Genomic DNA, 25,728 nt, shown 5'->3' on the forward strand with positions numbered 1-25,728 from the left:
GATTTCTCCATGAATATCAATCAAACATACCACGGAAAGTTACTGAATCATTAATGATCGATTTTTTTACCAAATTTTCACACGTTTTTGTATGTTAGTATTTGATTCATAAAAAAATAAAAACCCTGACTTTTGTTCGAATCTTCAAGCAAAATCTGAAAATTATCACCATCGCTTAGTTCAAAGCTCGCTACTCGGGCAGCGCAGCAATCGCAAAAGTATATTAAGTAGTATAGTATTTTAATTCAATGCTTGCGATTTGTATTTTGTTTACAATAGGAGCTAAGCTTTGCAAAACTAGTATCCAACTAAATTGTAAGTTTGATCTTAACAAGCAAGTAGATATTTCAATCTTGATGGTTCAACTGTCATATCGAACAACAATATTTATCACCAAGAAAATAAACTCTAACTCGTCAATTCTCAAGATACCGTAAGAAATTGTATGCAAACTTGTTTGTAACTTGGTCATTCTTTGAATCATTTCTCAGTTTCGTTCCATTGACAGCTTTCCGTGTTTAGTGCAGATTGACTGAAAAAGGAACAAAATGTGCTGCTCATAGAAAAGTTTTTAATATTGCGTCTATAGTTGTGTGAGAAGTCGAAGTAGAAGCTTCGTTATGATATTGAATACTTATTTCGTATATTTAAGAAATACTTTCGTTATGCGTAGTCTGTACAGAAACATGGGAACAATTTATGTTAGCAAAGTATAAACAAAGCTATTTAAAATTTCGGTTCTTTGAAATGAACTGACAGACTACATGGTTGTGACGTCATTATGGAATTAATAATGTCTTCGTGTGTGTGTATGCACACTTGAACGATTTGGGGCACCTGAATCTAACTCCCAATCCTCAAGTCAGATTCGAGAACCGAATTTTGTTTTATTATTTCGAGTAAACAAGTTTGTTATTACCACGCGCATACGGCCGAAGGTAGACGGCCCAGTTTCGTTCGTTGAGATCGTACATTGTTGAACCGCATTCAGAATGTCGAGAGCTCTTGTTTTCGCAGGTGATAACGATAAGACAGAGATCCTTTTGTAGGTTGCTTATCGGTAAGGTAAAGCAATGTATTAGAGAGGCATTATGTAAAGAGCTTCGTGTACACCAATTATGAATAGTGGCTCGTGACGGATTAGCTTTAAATTCCCCCAGGAAAACGAGTGTGCGATTTGAACAGTTGCAATAAATTCATCCTATGAAATAGTGCTGTGATTCCCTAGTAGATAAGAACACCACACATTTTATTAGTCTCTAAGTTTGTACATACCGTAATGATTATTACTATGAACGGGGAAAGCAAGACTGAGTCTTTCAAACTACTGCAGCTTTCGGACGACTCCAAGAGTCTGTCGGACCTAGAATTACCGGAGATAACCAACCAACGCAAGCGTAAAGTTCGAAGGTAGGTAGCGAGAGTGTGACAAGCAAATTCCTCGTGATCGCGACATGTTATGCTCCAAAAATAGAATGTTTTCACTCAGCGGCTCATCAATTGTTGTGGTACCATTGTAGGAAAACACGTCCAAGGACAACGTCCATTCGGCACGATGACGATCGAAGCAGGTCATCGCATATCGATTGCAGAAATTTTGGACTGTGGCTGGCGATCTTGATGACTGTGCTCTGGTTGTTCATAATTTCCTACATCACATCGGTGGTACATCATGAGAATCGCCGTCTGGAGATAGCGATTCAGAAGGGTGAGTGCTGAGTAGTTTGACACACACACACACAAGTGTCACTATTTGCAAGCCATGTGCAGCAGAGGGATCAATTAGTGCTTCAAGGGCTTCACTGATTAATGTTGAGCAATATTTTGATTCAGTTACATACGTTAAGAGCGTCGTCAACGCTAAACGCTAAATTTGAGTAAAATAGATCGCAGTCTGTCACATACGTCGAGTTACGTTATTTAATTGTATATGTGAGAATGTGAGCAATCTAAAATGCGAGCTTTAGTAACCCTAACACTAGTCAATATTTTTGTTGATGCTTCAGTTTTTAGCAATACTACTGATAATGGCGGTGTGCATTTAGAAGAGATTGGCGTATTTATGAACGATTGATAATTACTGATTACTGTAAATAATATTGTCTCGTGCAAGAGTTTAAGGGTTTGTTATAAATAAAGGGTGATTTTTCCAGAGGTATAGGATTTGATTTTCAAAAAACAAACATTAAGAAAATTGATGAAATCTCTGTTTGAATCGATAAAACGGTCAATATAATTTAATATTGAAAGATGATTTCATTCAAATGTTGGCTGCGGCTCCGCTCTAGATGGCCCATGCGGAAGGTTCAATTTCGGCACACTCGTTCGAACACACATGTCGGCCGGTATTTTACGAAAAATGCCACCGGCCCATAATCCACACCAAATAGTGACTTTTTTAGGATGCATTGGTAGTTCTTGCAATGATTCTGGCTGGTCTTCACTCCAGGTGTGGCAATTTTGCTTGTAGACGTATCCATTCAACCAGAAATGAACTTCGTCGCTGAACAAAAATTTGTTGATATAAAAGTTGATCTTCTTCCAACTTTGTCAGCGCCCATCCATGATTAACTTATAGATCAAACGACGATTCATGCCTTAATTAAAATTTAAACTAAACAAGTTTGACAATGACACAAGACACTGTTCACTCGTGATCTGTCCAAAAGATACCAGCAAAAAATCAGGAATTAAGGAAAAAGAAGCAACAAAAACGTACACCTCTGGACATGAATGTGACTAACGCCAAACTGAATTGACTCAGCATCATCCAACCAACTGACGAACTGACCTGTCACATGAAAGCGCTCTATGGATCGAAGTAATTGTTGGTTTATAAGATATTTAAGCTGTCCAGTTTAGTTCCGGTCTCAGCTATAAAAAAAGGATAATACCTTTATATGTGGTCAGGACATAAAGAGTCCATGTAAATCGCTGGTCACCTAAGACAAAAAGTTGGCATAATGTTTATATTGCCGGCGTGATACTCACCGCAGTAAGTGTGAATAACTGACTATTCATCGAAAAGGAATCCCCAACAGGGATGCAGAAACACTTCTTATCTCAACAGCTGCCCGTAATCGAAAGATGATTGAAGCACTCTGTTTGAAATAGACTAGCGCAATCGTATCCACCGTAATAGTAATAACTTACAATGCACGAAGATCAGCCAGCATCTATTTAGGTTGTGGAAAAACTAAAAGAATCTGTCAAGATTTTTTTTTTTCAAACTCGAATTAAATCAAAAACTTTATTCTACCATCGCATTTTCAGTTATGTCAAGTTAATATAGATTTAAATGTGGCAACCGTAAATCCGGAACCAGAAGTCGGATCGGGATAAAATTCAATAACAATCTATTGGATCATAAGACCTTTCACTTGAATCTGAGTTTGTGAAAATCGGTTCAGCCCTCTCAGAGAAAATCGAGTTACATTATTTGTCATATACACACATATATACCTAACAGTTCGGCTGAAAAGTTCGTATCGTTTAATAGAAACACACATTTTTTTGCCAAAATTCGTTTTTATTATTCAACATAATTGCCATCAGAGGCGATACAGCGATTATAGCGATCTTCCAACTTTTCGATACTTTACGATTTGTCCTTTGCCTCAAAATTGGCCTCAGTTTCAGCGATTACCTCTTCATCATCGCGTGCAGTCCACTCAGCTGACCGTCGATTGGACTTCGGAGTGAAGTGATGGAGCCATGTTTCGTCCATTGTTATATATCGACGAAAAAAATCGGTTTTATTTCGATATAACAGCTCCAAACACTGCTTAGAATCATCAATTCGTTGTTGTTTTTGATCGATTGTGAGCTCACGCGGCACCCATTTGCACAAAGCTTTCTCATATCCAAATATTCGTGAATAATAAGTCCAACACGTTCCTTTGATATCTTTAGGGTGTCAGCTATCTCGATCAACTTCACTTTACGGTCATTGAAAATCATTTTGTGGATTTTTTTCACGTTTTCATCGGTAACAGCCTCTTTTGGACGTCCACTGCGTTCATCGTCTTCGGTGCTCATATGACCAGTACGAAATTTTGCAAACCACTTACGAGTTGTTGCTTCGCCCGGTGCAGAGTCTGGATAACACTCATCAAGTATTTTTTGGTATCGGCGGCACTTTTTTTCATCAAAAAGTAGTGTTTCATCAACACACGAAATTCCTTTTTTCCATTTTTTTCACAATAACAAAAGTAGCTTCACTCGAAATGCAATATCTCACAAATTAAAAATCAGACAGCTGTCAAATTTATACACGTATCTTTTGAAGGTTGGTACTAACTGAAAATGGTATGGATTTAATTCTAGTGGCGCCCTCTCATAGAAACGATACGAACTTTTCAGCCGATCTGTTACCTACACACACAGACATTTGCTCAGTTCGTCGAGTTGAGTTGAATGGTATATAGCATGGCCAGTTGTATTGAAAATCAAATTTTGTTTGCATTACCTAGTAATTTCAATAAGTTTCACAATCGTTTCTTCGCTGTTTTTATTGCTGCATTTAGACAATCGTTGAAATTCCCAAGTTGGTTCCTAAGACTGTAGATGTTTGCTATGGATGTCGTGTGGATGGAAACTTTCACGTTGCCTGCTATCCGGGCTGTCATATATGAATGTCGCGCGGTTCGCACAGATGACTGTCGCATGTGACAGTCATGAGCAAGCACAGCGTGAATGTAGTGGCGACAGTCTTAAGTACGATTCAGACGGTCCGGCTTTTTACGTCACCGTCACCGGAAAGTCAACGTCCGTCACCGTCATTCTTATTCACACGATCCGGTTTCCTATCCGTGTCCGTCATGTCATTTTCCTACACGCAGAATTGGAAGAACTTAGTTTCGCACAATTTTATTCCACTAATACAAAATCTGGGAGCTTTTGAAGCTAATCGATCTGTTGTTTTCCTACCTTTTAATCGAATAAATAACTTTCAAAATTAACTAGAAAGAGGAAGAAACAAAACAATCAGTTCCACTCAACAACGTAACGCAAATCTACTGATAAGTTTAATTACTTATATGTGGTATATTTCGTTTAAGAGTGGGATCTTGACACCAAATACATACATAACAAACGTCAGCTCAATACCGTAATCATATGAATCGTGCATGTGTGCGATAAGCACAGTCCGTCAAATATTCTTTCGGAGAAATGTTGACGGAGCTTGCCTTTGAAGGACGTTGACGTTCCGGATCTCTGCTGGATCGTGTGAATGCGCAAAGGCAAAACTCATTTGACTAATTTTGACGGAGGCTGACGTTCCGGTGACGGAAGAAGCCGGATCGTCTGAATCGTACATTACTCTTATTGGGCGATGAATGTAATGAAAGAATGATAATCATCAATAGAAACTCATTTCTGGTAATACACTTTCATGAAGAAATTTATAATGGCGATATTAGTGACGGTTTTCATCTCGATAATGTTAGTTGAAATGGTCAATGTCAATAAAAAATAACGCGTTAGGGTTGTCAATCACCGAATATTTTCAAGTTTAAAAAAAATGTATTGAAAAGGCAACTCTTTAGATGTCAAAATTTACTACATTCATGTACATTCAAAGTGCATAGAGTTGTCAACCAGCGAAAATTTACTACTTTTGAAAAGTTTCTAGTTTTATTTCAATGAAAAGTAAAGCGAATAGTACAAGAAATTTACAAGATTCCATTATTCCAAGGTTTATAGAGCAGTAAACTAACGAAAATGCAAACTTTTTGATTAATTTTGATTAATCAATTAATTGAATGAAAAGACGAGTCAATAGAGGTGTAAAATTGTTAGGTTCTTGCTCCATCAAAGTGGATAGAGTTGTCAAACAGTATATATAATAAATATTTTTGGAAAGAAAATGATCAATATATGCCATTGGCTGAAATGTCCGAGATTAACTTCATCAACGTAATCTCCATCAAGAGCAACGCAATTATTCCAGTGACGCTCTAACATTTCCACTTTTGTAGAACGATTTATCTTCTGCCTCAGTTTCAGCGATAACGTCTTCATTCATGCGAAATTTCTTACCGGCGAGCTAAATATTCAGTCTGCAAACAGCTAATAGTCGCTGGGAGCCAAATCTGGCGAATACAGTGGATGTGGGCAGTGTTTGGTGATTGCCGAAAATTCGACAGAAGCTGATATATTGCAATCTATATTGTATACAACATTTTCAATTCGGTAGAAGATGCTACAAGAACTCGAGTCTCTCAATGCATGAACCGCGAGAGAATTTTTCTACATTTCTTCGCTCCACTTCATACTCTAAGTATTTCACGGCCCTTAAAAAATTACAGTCTGATAATGATCGTTGCTGTGTGGAATTTAACAAGAGAGAATCGCAAGTTGACAATTATCACAGAAAATCGAATCGATGATTCAACTTGATGATTCTCATACTAGGTTGCAATATTTCAAAACCCTTGTGTGGAGCATTCACAGACATTTTCATATACACAACTTATACAAAGGTATATGCACATAGTTAGAATAAGCGGCAATAGTAAAATGATTCTATCGCAATTATCAACTGCCTGTATATAATCGGATCGCGAAACGAGAATAAGCGACCGTTTGTTGCTTCAGAGAGGATCCACACGGTAGCGTGCTAACATTTGATCCTTATAAATGTCATCGAGAGAAATTCGCTCTTGCACTAGTGTCTATTCTATATTAAATGAGCCATGCCGGGTTTTTGTTATTGCGATGATATCCGTCTCTCTTTGATGGCACTGATTCAATCGTGTGAAGAGTTGCTAGTGAGCGTTCTTTGACACGATAAAAGCCATCCTTGGATGTGGGAACAATTCGAAGTACAATTCATGTAGTTTTAATATTACACTATGCACATCACAAAATACAGAGTCCGGACCTTGTGTCGGGTTTCCTTTAATAATTTTTTTTGCAAATGTCGAAAGTCAATTTTTCCATGGTAAAATCCATACAAAGTTTAAACCTCGGCGAGGAAATATAGTTTCACCGATCGAGCTAACAGATTCTCATGGGACCTAAAAGGAACACGAAAAGTTTGGTGGAGCGAAAATGCCCAATAACTCTGTCGATTTCTGTAAAAGCACTAATTGTGTACTCAATTCTTGAAAATTTCATAAATTTTAAAAAATTATGAAAAGTTTTTTTTTGTTTGCAAATTGTTTGTGTATTTTTTATTCAATAATATATATTAAGGCACACTGCGTTAAGCTATAAGATGCCGAGGGCAATTGTTTGTGTATTTTGTGACACTTACTAATCGAATCTTTTTCAAAAAGAATCAGCAACTATTCTTACAGTGTCTTCGGTAAGCTTCGCAGTTCCTCCAGGAAAAGGCAACACAAAAAGCTTTCTCTCTTTCTCTCTCAACTTCCTGATGATTATGTCAATCATGTATGCGAACAAGAGAGGGAGAGAGAGTTAGTCAATAAGAAGAATAGAGAAACGTGGAAATCTGCTCCACTCGGATACAGTGGGGGATCCTTTGAAGGATTTCTACAGTTTCAGTTCTCCCTTGGATTCGACCAGCTTCGTACCCTTCGGTTGGGAGCCGAAAATCTGCCTCCTAAACCAGGAGCGGGAAATTCTGTTCTGTAGTACTGCAAAAGCTATTTTCTCATTAGTTCTGGACACTTGTCAACTTTGTGTCCTGCCAATCAAAAAGGTAGTGAAACTTTAGGTGTTAAATTTTTTATGACGAATCTCGGTGATTACTTTTGCACCATCTGTGCACTGTGCTTCGGTCCATTCAGGGATTAGACTGTACATGACCCCGATGTGAAACTCTGCTTTCAGAACGGGTTTTGAATGATGTGGAAAATTCAATCTCGAAACAGGATCCCCTGAAGACAAATGAAATCAATTCTCGCCCGTATCCTTCATCAACGTACGTATTCCACCGAGGTGAGGCCTGACAGCGTAGATTTAATGAGATAGGCAAAATGTAAAAGAAGGCAAACCCATTTGACAGGTGGAGCATGTTGGTTTAATCGTGTGGAAAGTGAAAAGTGTACTCCAACAGCTCGGAGAAAATTGGATTAGAACGAGCAAGGTCGCATTAGTTGCTGCCGTTGTTGGTGTGTTTACTGTGGATGCCAAAAGTTGCAGGATGTGATGATCTGGTGTCATCCCTCCAATCAAACCAAGTGAACTCGCCATGTGAGAAGAGAAGAAAAGTTTGCGAAAAAAAATGTGAAACCTTCAGGGGAAAAAAATAACGCAAAAATACATGTAATTACACCTACGAAATGGAATGCTTTTCCATTGCCATAGAACAATCAGCCACCCACGCACTCCGCATTTTCAACGCATTCCGACGGGTGGATATTGGAGAGAAAAAAAAACAGTGAAAGAAAGATAGAGTGAATACTGTTGCACGGTAGTGCTTTTGTCAGATCGCTATCTGTGGAAGGGACCCGCAAGTGCTGCCAGCCTGCGTTGTTTATTTACCATTAATTGAAAATTGTTTTTCTTATAAAAAAATCATAGGTAGCCACGGAGGCAAAAATTTCAAGTTAACAAATAATTTTCGAAATTGTGATGAGGAATAAACTTACATATTTCAATATTCACCTTACAATCTATGTTAACATAGAATCTTTTCAATAGGAGTGGAAATTTTTTGTTCATATAATTTTATTCAAGGAATGATTTTTTCATCAATTGAAAAACTTATTTTTTTCATCGGCCAGAATGAGAATGTCTACATTTAAAATGATTGTAACTGAAATAGACGAATCTGGTAGCCATTTCTATCCTCCCACTGACGGAATTACGTGGCTACCACCGCCTCATCTCACCACGTAACATTGTATTGGTATGCGCGCGTCTTCTCATAATCGATAAGCCACTGCTGCTGTAAGGACAAATAGACAGGACAGGGAAAACTCTCCTCCGTGGCTCACTTGCTTGTTTACTCAATTCTTCCCCCTCGCAATGTCGCTGTAGGCACTGTAGGCAGGGCACGGTACCCGGTGTCACGTTCCTTATCCTCGCATTTTCCTTTGGAGAAAGTATTCATCTATGGTTGATATTATCAAAGGAATGTTCACAAACATTGCTCCTCCGTGGTGATAAGAGCCAACAGTTTCAAATAGAAGTATTAAATGAATATTTACACGGAAACGACCGAATTTTCGAAAGTGTTTCCTTTCTCTTTCTTATCTATAGCCATCCTGAAATGTACTAGAATCAGTTGCAAGTAAATATAGAGCAGAAGAATTACTCTGGGTAGTTATGAATTGCTGTTCCAATACTCAAACAAATAGCCTACTGCTTCTAAAAGAAGTTGGTATGGTTTTATTTAATCATATTCCTTGTATTCACCGGATGAAGGAGCACCCGTTGAAAGTAGCTTACGTGACATACCATATTATGGATCGTTTTCGATGGGAACAAGTACGTGACGAAATAAATACAACAAGAGATAATCGCGATTAAATTCGGCCCATTCATGAACAGAGGGAATTTTAAAAAGGCGCCATATTCACGTCAATAGTACATACACTAAAATTTGATTTATCTGGGAGATTCACACCGCATAAAAATGTGAAATATGTTATCATCATACAGAAAGCATAACACATCAGTGTAAAAAAGTAACCGAATAAAAATTTTTGTTTGTGTATAATGCACACCTGCATTCCCGTCATTTGTTATGACGTCATTGACCTTTATGATATATTTCTGGTGCAAAACACGACTTATTCACTATGACGGATCAATAAATGACACATTTGTTATGCGTGCGTATATAACGAAAAATGTCATGGCAGTAGCCCTAGAAAATGTCATTGATTGATGCTTTCGTTGTCTTCGTTGAATCCACGCCGATGTAGAGCAGCCCAAATGTCAAGTTTTCTACAATGTGATTTACTGGTGATGTCGAAAAGGAGTTGGCAACAACCTCTCAGATTTAAATGAAACTTTCTAGACATGTAGGCTGCACTTATTTTACCATATTTTGCCATTAAAAATGCCTTACTCATCGCTATACGTGAACGAGTGTCAATTAAAAATTAGAAAACTAGCCGCGTTAGATTTTTTGTCATCATATTGAACGCTAATAACTCAGTGATCTGTGGATGGATTTATATGATCAATTGATTCGGAAACATTCAACTTAAACCTATATGGTAACATCGTTTCAGTATTTCAATAGCGTACTATTGAAAAATTGGTTAGAATCGACCTAGGTTTTCACTAACCAATCACATGATGTCATCCTATTGATATTTCGTGCACGGCCGACGGTTTCGATCGTTGGTCTGCACCTAGAATTTCATGTAGTAGCAGATCTGCTGCTTCGTACGGTATAGGGAGTATTTACGTAATGCAAGAAAAAGTATCGTTCTCTTCGCATCGCATGAACGTTCGCACAAAAGGGATTTTATAAATATATGTCATATAACAATTTTAACTTCAATCGGCAGCCAGCCGCCAAATAAGCAAGTGACATGCTCGCGGGATGCTTGCTTTTTGTGATGTGTCATTTTCTTCCATCCGCTGCACACCGTGTGCGCTTGAGTATATTGAATTTGTTGATTCTACGGGAACTAACAGGCCAATTCAGAACTTTTAGCATTAGATTTTATGGACCTACATTGAAGCGCTTGTATCTCGGTAATTTGTTGATGGATTTACTACATTTAACATGTGTGCAGTGCGGCGCTGTATGCTAAATATGTGTTCGTTTGTGTGGGTGTTCACTGCATTTGATGCACCGGTGATCGATTGGGTTGCTCGGGTTAGGGACCGTTCATAAACCATGTAGACCAAAATTTGGAACTTTTAAATTCCACAAAAAAAGTGCTATACTATTTTCATTTAAGGGCATTTTTAAGTTCGACAAAAACTAAAAAAATGCACCAATTGTACATCAAACATTTTTTGAGAAGCATACGAGGTCTGTTCAAAAAGTTCCCGGAATTTTTAAATTGCGCCCGTCTGGAGAGTCCGGTGGTCAAAATTTTTTTTTATTGTGTTGGTACATATGTCCCTAATGTATGGTGAAATTTTCAGCTGTATTCATTGTTTACATTCTGTCTTGTAGCGGCTGGTGTAGACGTGTTTTTTTGAGCTCGGCGATTTTTGTCTTGGTGACGTTGGGTGCTTCCACGTGGACGATTGTGCTTATGTTTCGACATCATAACCGTACACCCATGTTTCATCACCAGTTATGACCCTTTCAAGTAAATTTGGATCGTCGTTGACGTCGTTTAACAGCTCCTGAGCGATGGTAATGCGTTTGTTTTTTTTTTTCAAAATTCAGCAGTTTTGGAAGGAATTTTGCTGTCACTCGTTTCATGCCCAAAACATTTGAAAAAATATGATGGCATGAGCCAACTGATATGCCAACTTCATCAGCAACTTCTCTAATAGTGATTCGGCGATCATACATAATCATTTTTTCCACTTTTCCTACATTTTCATCGATTATTGATGTGCTGGGTCGACCGGAGCGTTCGTCGTCTTCAACGTCTTCGCGGCCATCTTGGAAACGCTTATACCACTCGTAAACACTTGTTTTTTTTCATAGCAGACTCACCGTAGGCTCTCTGTAACATTTCACACACTTGGTTACACTTTATTTCATTTTTCACGCAAAATTTAATACAAATTCTTCAATTCTTCCATTGTTTAAACTAACAAAAATCGCCGAGCTCAAAAAAACACGTCTACACCAGCCGCTACAAGACAGAATGTAAACAATGAATACAGCTGAAAATTTCACCATACATTAGGGACATATGTACCAACACAATAAAAAAAAATTGTTTGACCACCGGACTCTCCAGACGCGCGCAATTAAAAAATTCCGGGAACTTTTTGAACAGACCTCGTATGATTCTTCTTGGTTGAGACATTTTGTTACGTGATGTCACTGTCCTTTCTGATGTTTTGTTCTACCACAAATCGAAATTCGATGCGTTAAAGATTTAAATTGTATATTAATTTTCAGTGTGGAAAATACAGTAAAAATTAAAATACAGTACATTTGAGGGTAAAAAACAGTGCACAGTATTTGGGTCGAAAATACAGTACAATACGAGCGTTAGACATACAGCGTAGGGAGCGTCACTCCAAGACAATGTTACCATGAAATAGTACACATCAAAAGAACGCACTGAAATTGTTCAACTTTACATTCAAAATAGCATTCAACTTTTGGTGAAAAATCATTATGTCAGACGAAGCCATCAATACCATCAATTTCACGTTAAATGGATGCGTTAATAAACAAAATTGTCGGTTCTATGCCACTGAAGGAACAGCCTCTATACGACCAAAAAATTACAGTCTTTATTTTTTCCAAGACGATGATGGAGAAACGAAAACTGTTAATGGTTTGATAACAAGCCATGAGAAATGATTTTGTGATGCGCATTGTCCGGGAAAATGGTTTGAATGGCTACTGGTTTCAACAGGACGATGCAACATGCCCTACCGCTCGACTAACAATCGGTTTGGTACTACCTTTGTTCTCTGGACGAGTCATATCGAAAAACAGCCAGTTTGACTGACCCCAGAGATCACCCGATCTAACGCCACCAGACTTTTTTTTTTGTTAGGCTATTCGAAATCCAAGGTATACTTACCTTATACTACTGCTAAGCTAAGAACCAAGAGTCCCGTCTCTGCGACAACATTTTCGCGGCTCTCATTACATTATTGTATTCGCATGTCAGTTTTCCAATCTGTTTTCCCCGTTAGATATTTAAAACTAGCTCAAGACGGCTCTACGTCTTAAGAAAGACTAAAACAGATCGCAAGAACCATAGCTCAGCTCAAAGACAACATACGACGAGAAATCGTCGCCATATCGACCGATACATTGGCCAAATGAAGGTGGTCATTTCCGCGATGTGATTCTCAAAAAAAAACTGTAATATATCTCCTTGAACCAAAATAAATTACAATCGAAATGAAAATAAATAAAAATGTTTTTGTTGTGAATACGACTCACTTAACTATGGGACACCTTTTCAAAATTTACCCTGTACAACTTTATCTAGAATATCTCTTGTTGTATTTGTCGCAGCCACATAATTGTTTTTTCATATCATCGGTAATTATGGTCAGCAATCATAGTCAGCAAATTCAGTTGTATAAAAATACCACAAATAACTCAGAATTGTAGTTTTCTGTTTGATATGATCAAGCATTAAGGTAAAACTCAATGCCAAAGTAAGGTGCGCCTACAATTTCAACCGCACGAATTGAACGAATAATCGCACAAAGTGTATAGTGCAAAATCGACTCATAGAATTAAGGAATTTTCTTAGTGGTTGAGTGTAGTGGGTTTACATGTTTTGTTCGCTAGTAAAACAGACAAAGATAACAGTTCGGCCGAAAAGTTCGTATCGTTTAATAGAAACACACATTTTTGCCAAAATTCGTTTTTATTATTCAACATAATTGCCATCAGAGGCGATACAGCGATTATAGCGATCTTCCAACTTTTCGATACCATTTTTGTAGTACGATTTGTCCTTTGCCTCAAAATAGGCCTCAGTTTCAGAGATTACCTCTTCATTGCTTCTAAATTTTTTACCAGCGAGCATTCTCTTGAGGTCTGAGAACAGGAAAAAGTCACTGGGGGCCAAATCTGGAGAATACGGTGGATGAGGGAGCAATTCGAAGCCCAATTCGTTCAATTTCAGCATGGTTTTCATCGACTTGTGACACGGTGCATTGTCTTGATGAAAGAAAACTTTTTTCTTCTTCAAATAAGGCCGTTTTTTTATATTTCGTCCTTCAAACGCTCTAATAACGCTATATAATAGTCACTGTTGATGGTTTTTCCCTTTTCAAGGTAATCGATGAAAATTATACCATGCGAATCCCAAAATACAGACGCCATAACCTTACCGGCCGATTGTTGAGTCTTTCCTCGCTTTGGGTTCGGTTCATCGCGTGCAGTCCACTCAGCTGATTGTCAATTGGACTCCGAAGTGAAGGGATGGAGCCAAGTTTCGTCCATTGCTATATATCGACGAAAAAAATCGGTTTTATTTCGATATAACAGCTCCAAACACTGCTCAGAATCATCAATTCGTTGTTGTTTTTGATCGATTGTGAGCTCACGAGGCACCCATTTTGCACAAAGCTTTCTCATATCCAAATATTCGTGAATAATATGTCCAACACGTTCCTTTGATATCTTTAGGGTGTCAGCTATCTCGATCAACTTCACTTTACGGTCATTGAAAATCATTTTGTGGATTTTTTTCACGTTTTCATCGGTAACAGCCTCTTTTGGACGTCCACTGCGTTCATCGTCTTCGGTGCTCATATGACCAGTACGAAATTTTGCATACCACTTACGAATTGTTGCTTCGCCCGATGCAGAGTCTGGATAACATTCATCAAGCCATTTTTTGGTATCGGCGGCACTTTTTTTCATCAAAAAGTAGTGTTTCATCAACACACGAAATTCCTTTTTTTCCATTTTTTTCACAATAACAAAAGTAGCTTCACTCAAAATGCAATATCTCACAAACTAATAATCAGACAGCTGTCAAATTTATACACGTATCTTTTGAAGGTTGGTACTAACTGAAAATGGTATGGACTTAATTCTAGTGGCGCCCTCTAATAGAAACGATACGAACTTTTCAGCCGATCTGTTAGTTCAATTTGTAACCAAAATATTCTTTAAATAGATTTTCTCGTTTATTTTGAAATTGTTCATTGTTACAGATCAAAACTTTTGGCATATTTACAATGCTCAAACTGATTTCAACTATGTATCATTTTATAAAACAAAAACTGAAAAATATTCAAACAAGATCTTTTTTCATTTGGAATTACAACTGCACAGCAAAAAATTATTAAATTTACAGGTGACGTAAATCCATATATGACACAATTCAGTAGAACGTAATTCGTAAAATGATTGGATTTCACAAGAATGATTTAAATGTATGTCTAACACACCTAACTTTCCCAAGCAGACGTGCAAACTTACATGTTTCAGTAGTTGAAATAAATCGGAATGCATTTAACTTGTGTTTGATTAATTGTAAAAATGAGTCATTTTTGATGCTCGAATGTGTCGGTCTCAGGAGGAGTAAATTCATATCATATCAGTATACAAGGGAATAATATTTTGCCAATTTGCGAATTAGGTTTTACACGAATATGACTTAACCTCACAAAATGAACAGAATGAACTTTTTTTGACAGCCGCCGGTGGCCGGTGGCTTGTTTACAGTTTAAAAGTTCATCCGAATTTCATCGTTTGAGTTTAAAAATTGCAAGTTGCCTCACACTTAACGGATTTATACATAAGGAAACGCATACAGGACAATCTTTTTAGTACTCTTACCTGTGGAACACGTTTTTAACAGGCACTTTTTCGTCATTTTTAATTTGCAGTCGCAAAACAAAACAAACCACCGGCAGCCGTCAAAGATGAACTTGATTCATCGGCAGTTCATTTGTGTCGTTATTGTGTAAAACCTAATTACCTATTGACGAATTTCGCGCCAAATCATTAGTTTTTATACAATGACGACACAAATGAACTGCCGATGAATCAAGTTCATCTTGTACCTTTAGAATTTTTTGTTTTTTTTTTATTGAAGAGTGAGTGCAAGTATTTAGCAATTTAAGCAATGTACTCACATATTTCGGATTGGACAATGAGAGATTGAAGCAAGAAGAAGGGATCGATTTTTACATTTCTTCTATAATATAGTCCCTTAGCTCATATTCGACTTCTAGTTCCGGGAAAGCTGAGTGATGAGTATTAAAACCTTCCATTTCAATGGTGTGTTCTTATAAGCCACGATCTTAGGGCTGAATGACCCTAGTGGTTAAAGGCCAAATAAATAAATAAATAAATAAATAAGCCACGATGTAAGAAGGAATAAATATTTCGAAACTATTCAGTAAGCTCTTCTAGTTTGCCAAAATTGTTGATTATTTGTCGAACAGATGGTCAAGACGATTTTAATAAATTTATATTCAAATGAAATGCCTTATAATCCCACATGATCCTATTTAATTTCATCGAGTTAACTTCCGTGTCTGAATTAGAGATGCCATACCTGCAGATTTGTTTGTAAATCAGCAGATTTATAAAATAAACTGTAGACATGTTTCAAATGCAGACTTTTTTGTAGACTTTTGAAAATCACGTTTTTAGTGAACGTTTGTACAAATTTACCGGTTTTTGAATTTTTTTTTTGTTCGCTATACCAATTCCGTGCTTCATTCTTGAAGAAAACTTTGAGTTCGCAGACTTTTTTTCGAGTTTAAATATTTGAATATATTTGAAATTTTCAGGGGAATATATGTATGAGTATGTTTGATATTTTACAGGATGATGAGTATAAAAATTTAAATTCGTCATTGGGAGTGACGATGTAACAAAAGAGAAATTTTTTTAGTAGCATTCAAAACCTCCAAAATGGAACTCACATACAATTATCAGAGCTCACACAAATTTTCAATCATTCCAATAATGTACACTTATACTTATACTACCGAAAAACCGGTAATGTTTTGTTCTCTGGCATATAAAAATGGATCTAGACTTCGTCAGCAGTAACCAACCGACACCACCATCATCAGCATAGGCGAACATGCTTCTGAAGTGTGCTCGCGTTCATCTCTTCAATCCTGAGTATGCAAGTGCAACATCCAGCGGCAGGACCTCTTTTTCATTCGCAGAATCTTTCTAAAACTATGATATTTTTGCTCAGTACTAATCTGTATGGCACTTTCTGATCATCCAGTACCATTTCCGTTAATTTTGACATTGATTGTAATCACTGTGAAACCCGACCTTTGAATCTCGAAAATAAATTCGATTGCAAAAAGAAACGGGTTATTTAAAACTGGTTGGTAAAATCTTCTAAGTGTATCGAAAATAAGCTATCCACATACATTTGTGTTGTACGCATGTATTTGTGATGGTTTTTTTTTATTCTCAGATAACGGAATGCTGTGTGTTTGGCCGTCAGCTTTCGTTTGTTTACTTGTTTGTGCGGTTGAAATTGTCGCGTATTGAAAAGAAAATGAAAATTAAGGTTCTGGACACACGGCTAAGTGAGAAGGGTATTACTATGCGAAAATTGGCGAAGCGGTTTGGAATTCATCATGCCAGTGTTAACACCATCAATAATAAGTTTGGGGAACACTATTCTTTGGATGAGCTAGCAGGAAGAGGCAGAAAACCCGGTTCGTCCAACCCGAAACTGGACCAGAAAGTGGTAACTCTAATCATGAAGAACAAATCAATGTCAATACGTGATTTGGCCAAATAAGCAGGAACGAGTGTCGGATTGATCCAGTTTATCAAGAGGCAAAATCACCTGAAGACCTACAAGAAACAGAAAATCTCGAAACTAAGTGTAGAACAGAAGAAGCAAGCAGCAACAAGGGCCCGGAAAATGTATTCGCGTTTTTTGCAGTGTCCGGATGCATGCGTTTTGGATGATGAGACTTATGTAAAAGAGGACTCAAAAACCCTTCCTGGTCCACAATACTTTGCTGTCGTCGTTGGGGAGGATGTGAGCGATGCGGACAGGTTGATTCAAGTGGAAAAATTCGGTCGAAAGATACTGGTATGGCAAGCAATATGTTCCTGTGGTTTGAAGTCAACCATTTTTTACACTACCGAAACTATAAAATCAGAAATCTATCGATCGGAGTGTCTTCAGAAGAGATTGCTGCCTTTCTATAAGAAGCATAGTACACCTCCACAGCTTTGGCCGAATTTAGAGTCGGCTCTTTGGCATAGTGAGCCACTCTCAATTGGCTTGCGGAAAATGGTAAAAATTTCGTTGAGAAAAATATCAATCCACCAAATTGCCCTCAGCTTCGACTGGTAAGGCAGCTGGGAACATGCAGGAGTTCACAAAAATTTGGGCTCTAGCGTCCAAAATATGCGATGCAACACTTGTCCGGAACTTGGTGAAGAGCGTTCGATCAAAAGTTCGAAAATTCATGAAGAAATAACTTAAATTTCATCCGGTTTTCATTATGCTCAAGTTCAACCTCGTACAATAAAGGATCAATCTTTAGTTCGAATAAAATATTGTTTTTTTATAATAATTTGGAAGAAAAATTTGTGGATAGCTTATTTTCGATACACTCCTTAGCGCATCTTGTTGGCCAAAAAACTCATTTCTGTTCCTGATTACGGAAATAGTGGTTAAAAATCACATAAATCTGTTTAGTGTGATGGTTATAGAATCCCTGTAAATTCCGACTTTTGAATCGACACCCGGTTCCGGGAATACAGAGTGATTAGAGTAAAAATTTGAATTTCAAGTGTTTTTTTTTTTCAGATGTAAAAGGAAAAACGTGTTTAATCCACCTAGCAGTGAGATGATACCTATTTTTATCAATCCGCATGTGTTTTTTGCATGAATATTCTTCGGTGTTTAAGTTTTCATGACATTATTTTAATGACCCTCGTTTTAAGCGACAATTTGAGATTTTAATCACTCATTACTCTGTAATGTCGAAACTGCAAATCGGATCGAATTTGAATCTAGAAGTGTGATAATCGATTAAACATGCCATGATATGTAAGTTCCACTCTAGAGTTTACGGTAATTTAAGGTACTTCCAGAGCCGGTATTCAGGAACCAGCATAACCCAAACCGATTCGTATGGCCATATGACGAATAAATTACAACAGTTTTGAGTTCAACTTTGAAGCTTTTCGGGATTGTCATCTTCTATATCGGTTTGAATTTTAAAAATTCATCATCATGTAATTCGAGAACCGGAAGTCATAATTGGATAAAATAATTAATTTTTGTATATAAGTTTGTTTTAATTAAAATTTTTGTTTCTGAAATTTGATTAGGCTTTTTTTGAGAAAACGATTGAGCTTTGAGAAACGATTTTATACTGGAACCGGAATTCTAAAAGCGGTATGGCCGAAGTCAGAGTAGCTGTACTCTTTACATTTGTTTCAAAACATTTGAAAATCAGTTAAGACATCTTTGAGAGATCATAGCACGAATTAAATTTTTAGGTGCCTTCTGATCGACAACTGAATACCACTAAAACTGAAAAAAGTTAATTTTTTTATCGACTATCCAAATCTGCTAACCCGATAAACCTGATTAAATTATGTGGAATAGACATTTTTATACAATCCCCGAAACCGGAAGTTGGATCTGACTGAAAAGCAAGATGTTTTATAGAACTTTGAAACTTTTCATTTGAATCTTAGATGATTCTTAGATTTCATTTGCATCTTAGATCGGTTCAGCCATCTTCAAGAAAAATGAGTTACACAATTTTGATTTCGTTTCACATATCATCCTGTAGTTCCGAAATCAGAGGTCGGAACCAAACATAATGCAGGAACTTTGTTTGGGAGCATACGACTTTTCGTATGAATCTGAATTTGTAGAAAAGAAATTTTCCGAGAAAATTAATTGAAGTTATTTGTCACACACGCATTTGCTGATCTCGACGAACTGATTCGAATGGTATATGGATGTTATGTTGTTCCAGCATTTATTGCTGTAAGTAGTTTAAAACAAAATAATTTAAAAAAATTCTGCCATCATCTGGTTTATATATGTCATATTCGAACGATTATGTTGCCAAAAACGAGCCGTGCCAAAATCGGTCCGAGGCTAAATGGCATGAAAAAGAATGCTGTACACAATCCTTTTGGTTCTTAGAAACAATTGTATGTAACAGTATAAAAAATCGTGTTTTCCGTTGCTCCCAAGCATTTCTTTGTCATACAGCGCTCAAAACTCCTACTGCTGGAATAGGGGGAAAAGTCGCTTACAGAAAAATTTCGATATCTCCGTTAAAAATGGACGGATTTTAACAATCTATGGCTTGTTGGATAGGTATTACCGTGCGGAATCTAAGTCTGAAAACATATTCTGTTTTCAAGGTCAATTGTGACAGATACTGTCAAAAAACTGAAAATTTTGACATAAAACTTTGTATAACTCAAAAAGTAAACATCCGATCTCAAAACCATTCAATAGCGTTTTGGGTGACGGGGAGACCTTTCATTTGCGACTAGTTTGATGAAAATCGGTCCAGCCATCTCTGAGATCTCGACCTCTTAGTTGACAACACACATGCGGACACACACACATACACACACACACACACACACACACAGACATTTGCTCAGTTCGTCGAGCTGAATCGATTGGTATATGTCATTCGGCCCTCCGGGCCTCGGAAAAATTTTCGAAAGTTTGAGCGAATTCTATACCTATTTTTTATATATATAAAAATAGGTAAAAATGGTAGAAAAGTTTGTAGAAAAGTTTTGCGAAAATCGGTCCAGCCATTTTCGAGAAAATCGAAATTTTGCATACTCGACGAACTGAGTCGAATGGTATATATTCGAAAGTAGGCTTTCACAGTGATTGTATAGCCTTTCTATATAAGAAAGGCAAAAATCAGGAATACTTCACCGAAGCTAAAGTGCCACAAATGCTATCATTGCGATTTGAATACCATTTATCATCGTTTATCTACCAACACGCACATACACCGTTGTGTTTAATTATCCTCATAGTCTGTGTTATTTTGAAATATGATGATAGTATCACAGCTGGGAACACGATGTTCTATAGAAAGCACCATCAATCTCCTCAAAATTGTGCTTGATTTGAATAATGCTATTAAAATGAATTACGAAGGTAATCCAACGGAAATCAATTCGCCGCTAACTGTAGAATGCATAATTGGTTATTACTTTCTGACGATGTGAAAGAGTGAAAAAAAACATCAAACGTTCGTGAAGACCTTTCCTGTCCCGAGCTGAGAAGTTCAAGGTTGTGCAAAAAAGAATCCACCTTTCCCACCTCACGCTGCACGTATCGCACTAAATTTTGAATCCATGTTCTCCCACGTAGTGCGAAAGTGAGAGTTCTTTTCGACCCCACCGGACCGGACGTAAACTTTTATTGCGCTATTATTTCAACCGGTACAGAACAGGTACGTTATCGGTCGCATAGCTCAGTTAATGTTCACCATCTTTGAGACAGTTGCTTCGCCGACCTAGATAGCCATGTTCCACCCCAAAAAGTAATTCTGTGGTTTTGCTTCACTTTTTACCGTTTTGTAACTGGCATTGCGCGGTTATTTATTGTATAATTGCATCTGATAAGCCGTACTGGGTGCGATGCCTTCCGCAGACTAGATTGAATACCTTCAAACGGATAAGGTTGGTCGTTCTGGTTTTGATATCGCCCGAGTATATTTAATGAACTCACCGCGAGCATGAGTTACGAAAATAAAAACAAATGAGAAAAATTATCTTTGCCGTGTATCTCGCATACATTTTCATTCGGTTGATATTCTAGTGAAAAATTCGTAACTAAATGACAGGCACACTTTATTCAACTACACAGAAAGAAAAGATGAAACCTACACGACATGTAAATCGATAGTACCATGAAATGTCTATCAGTTGAAACGAAAATCTGATTTAAAACCACGATTGATGTAAAATTACATTGAGATTTGTTTAGTTTTTCATTGAACAAGACTGTATATTTACAAACCGCTTAGTTTTGTAATGTAACTTTCCATTCAATTGCCTGCTCCAAATATGTGCATGAAAATAAATGTAAATTCACAAAATATTTTTATCTGTGTATGTACTTTTCTTCTGCTCAACCGTTAACCATTCCCATGATGGACGACCCTCGACAAGCTTTCCATCAAGCCACCAATTAGAGAATCTGCCGAACACAAGTTATAACTTAGCCCTCCTTCTCGGTACTTCGACACTAGCTGTCATTCCACAAAACATCGGTCGTAACATATATCGGCTCGATTTGTGGCTCGTCAGCATAAGCACCTCATCCGGACGTTTGCCGGTAGGTTAATAATGAATAATTGCTGAACACCAGTTGAGTTTCTTTGCCTAAAGTCAACGGGATCATATACCAAATATTTTGCCATTTATTATGGTAGAATCAGGGATTACGGTATCGCTTCATCTACAAGAATAATAGGGAGAAATGTGCAATACCGTCTGCTCGAAAACTACCCGGATTTTGTGAATAAAACACACAAATTTAAATTTTATTCCAAATTTATTTCATCTCCTTCTGTAGCAATGAGGTAGAAACAGGTGGGGCAAACACAACTGTTTTGTGAAATTAATTTTGCTTCAGCAAGCCAAGTAAAACTAACTTTGGCATTGGATCAAAGCATGTTTATGTATATCGTCATACCGAACTATTTATAAAGTTTTGATTACTAACTCGAGCCAGCCATATGATCTGCACCACCTGTTTTTATCACATTGCTGCAGAAGTGACACACATATGCCAACCCTTGATCTAATCTTCCATACACTTTTCGTAGGGTCGAACAGGGACGGCTTTCAGTTACTTCAGCGAATTCTTTTTTACCGATTTAGTTAACTCAAAACGCTTACCAGATTCAATCTTTATCTGAATTGTTGTTTGAAAATATATTAGTTTTGTTATGGTCATACGTAAACACGCAGATAATTTGCGATAAATGATCCAAATGACTGTATAAGCCAGTGCCAGTTTCGCTTTGATACCCTTCGCTTCTATCGATCACTAAGCTGATCAAATGTTTTCCTGTGAACTGTTTGTAAAAAACGATTCCTGAATGCTTTGACTTCCGAACTGGAAAATCAACGAAAAACCTTTTTAGTCGCTCCGCAATTAAGTTTTGCACGAACATGCCATAACCTCACAAAATGAACAGAATTAACCTTTTTTTGACAGTCGACGTGTACTTGTTTACAGTTTAAAAGTTCATCAGAAATTCATCGTTCGAATGTAAAAATTGCAAGACGCCTCACACTCAACAGATTCATACATATATCGCTCCTTGATGCTGGAAACACATACATTTGGTTATTTTCACTGTGGATTCCGTGTTTAACAGGCACTTTTTCGTCATTTTTCAATTTTTAACTTGCAGTCGCGAAACAAAACAAGTACACGGCAAATGTCAAAGATGAACTTGATTCATAGGCAGTTCATTTGTGTCGTCATCGTGCAAAACCTAATAATCTAAAGGAAACGTGAACAAAGGGAAACTGTTACTCACTTTTGGATGTGAACATGTCATAAGGTCACATAAACCAATGAGAACTCTGATTAGTTTCTCTTATGTTAATTACTTCTTAATTTTAACGTTTACTTACAAAATATTCGTGTAGAATGAAATCCAATGTTTTAATTTTTTTAACAGTACTAGATATGTAACGAACATTTGTATAATAACGGAGATATAATCAGAAGAGGAAGTAAACAAAGAGAATCTGTCAATTCGGTACTAACATGTGATTAGGGCATATCGTGCGATATGCCCTTTTGAAAGTTACGAAAAATAATGCTCATTACTCAAGTTTCAAACATGAAATTCAAGCATATTGCGCACAATTTTGTAGATTGGGCTTCTATCTACGAGATTATATCGATTATTGTGTTAATGAAGGTTGTAGAGCCGAGCAATGAGCATTATATTTTGTAACATTCGCAAGGGCCTATCGTGCGATATGCCCTAATCACATGTTACTACCGAATTGCTTTAGGCACTTTTGAAATGTTTACATCGATTAGAATGAATTTCAATTGGGCGTTAATCACAAATTACGTCACGCTTTAAGGGGGAGGAGAATTTGGTAGAACATTACGTCACGGAAGTTTTTTTACTACTAAAGTATGTTTTCTCATATAGAGAATATCTTTTTCGGTGAAAACCGATATTGGATCGAAAAATATGCACTTGATTTTCCAATAGATGGCTAAAACAATTTCAACAAACTTAGGTACAAGTGAAAGACCTCTCGGTTCCATAACCTGCTTTTGAATTTAATCCGGATTGAACTTCCGGTTCGAGAGTAACGGGGTAAAATGCGCGAAAAAATAAAAAAGGCGGGTGGGTAATATTCATATTCACTCACCAAGCATGCATAAAAGCATCTATAATTCCTTCAAAACTTCATGAGGAACGGTAAAATATCATTCATTTATATACTGATATGATATGCCCACTACAAATTAAACATTTTTTAGTAAATTATTCATATCTTTAATAAAATGATGCATAATTGGCAAAGATTTTTAACTGTAACAAAGAATGGACAATTTCGCTACAGTGAATAAATTTGGAGAGCATTTTGTCTATGAATTGAATTTACTAAATTTACTGTCTTAAACAACAATGATTTTAATCGTTCATAGGGCCTGTTTTACTAGCGAACAAAACGTGTCATAAGCCCACTCTGAAAATGTTCCATGTTTCTATGACTCGGTTTTCCACGATACAATTGTGCGATGATTCGTTCAACTCATGCGGTTGAAATTTGGCGCTACTTATTGTGGCATAGAATTTTACCTTGATGCTTGTTCATACCAAACATTTAAGAAACTTCAATTTTGAATTATTTTTGGTTATCGCATACTAGTAAGTTTTTTATCATAAATTGCTGATTTTTGAAAAGGTAAACCATATTAAAGTAAGACGTATTCACGTCAAAAAATACAACAAATAATATTGTACTTGTTTGTTTTTTATAAAAGATATTTTTATTCAGGCCTATTTGCGTACAAGCTTTACGTGGCCGATTGAGCTGAGTTTTTAGCTAAAAAAATTTTTGTATTGGATCTCGTTGTCACCCTTTTTCTAGGGGGAGAGGAGCTTCCATTTCCTTCCTGTGAGGATTGAGGGGCAGTTTATTCGTGGTTCGTCTCGTCATACATTGCCGTGGTATCGTTGTTGATTTCGTTGTTACTTGCTTTTGATGCACCTTGTTGTACATTTTTTGCAGTTGCTGGTTGGTTGGATGGTAACTGTTAACTGCAGCTGGTGTACTTTGTTCTATAGAGGATACGTTGGATGGTTTCGTTGAAGAAGATGCTTCACTGTTGTTGGTGACTGTCACAGGTGTACTGGGGTTGCTTGGGGTAGGTGTGAAGGAAGCACCGTTGTCCTTTGGTGTGGTTGTCTCCTTGTCCAGTTTATCACATGGCTTACCGCAGTGAACAGCTTTTTGGAAATATTGACATGTGGCCATCTGATTGTCATAGGTAACAAGTGATTTGCACGGGATTCTTGTATCCTGACCGAAAGTTACATAAAAAGGTATAGGCCTCATGCGTAACACACGTACGCCATTTAGAATACCGGGGAAAAAGTACTTCCACTTTTCTTTTTCGATAGAGAGAATCTATCCGTATTGGGACATAGTTTTGCGATTATAAGAATCGGTGACGCTTGAAGGAAGATCATGCACACGTACTTCTATAGCACTATCTTTCATATATACTGTAATGTTGTACTTAATGTTTTCGTGTTCCACATAGTGCACATTACGATTGTCTTTTGTGAATTGAATTGCTTTCAAATCTTTATAAAACTGGATGTAAACAACATTCTTTATCTTATTGCATTGAAGTAAATGCACACGTTTAATGTCAAGATGCATTTGCTCCTTAAGCAAAACTGCCTGAAGTCAACAACAATTGTATTCGTTCGTGTCGGCGGTAGCTTTTGTTCGTTTAGTTCACTCATTTTCGAGGTCGTTCTATTGTTCACTACACAATACTGTACTTGGTTTCTTTCATCCCGAACGTAAGCGGTGTTGTTTTATCGACTGACTTGGATGAGATGTGGAAGCGAACTGATGTTTTTTTTGTGTTTCTCATAGAGAAAGGCTATTGCATTAAAGTGAAAACCGATTTTTGGACGGAGGGCCGAGTGTCATAAACCATTCTA

At 37.1% G+C, this 25,728-nt stretch overlaps 1 protein-coding gene across 7 annotated transcripts in view; it reads left to right on the forward strand.

Annotated features, from left to right (window-relative positions):
- Positions 1-884: 884 nt before the first annotated feature.
- LOC131439593 (centrosomal protein of 128 kDa) overlaps positions 885-25,728 on the forward strand; it is a 47,330-nt gene continuing 22,486 nt past the window's right edge. For 2 of the 7 annotated variants that reach the window (XM_058610799.1, XM_058610805.1), the window contains exon 1: positions 7,502-7,908. Coding sequence is in view for 1 of the 7 variants with exons in the window: in XM_058610806.1 (XP_058466789.1) it covers positions 1,280-1,410; positions 1,521-1,708 (319 nt within the window). In the remaining 6 variants the exon portion in view is untranslated. Of the gene's footprint in view, positions 1,411-1,520; positions 1,709-7,501; positions 7,909-8,105; positions 8,236-25,728 lie in introns of those variants that run through there. The other 5 variants (XM_058610806.1, XM_058610802.1, XM_058610800.1 and 2 more) reach the window with 5 other exon arrangements.

The sequence above is a fragment of the Malaya genurostris genome, chromosome 3 (genome assembly GCF_030247185.1).
Source record: "Malaya genurostris strain Urasoe2022 chromosome 3, Malgen_1.1, whole genome shotgun sequence".
NCBI classification, from domain to species: domain Eukaryota; kingdom Metazoa; phylum Arthropoda; class Insecta; order Diptera; family Culicidae; genus Malaya; species Malaya genurostris.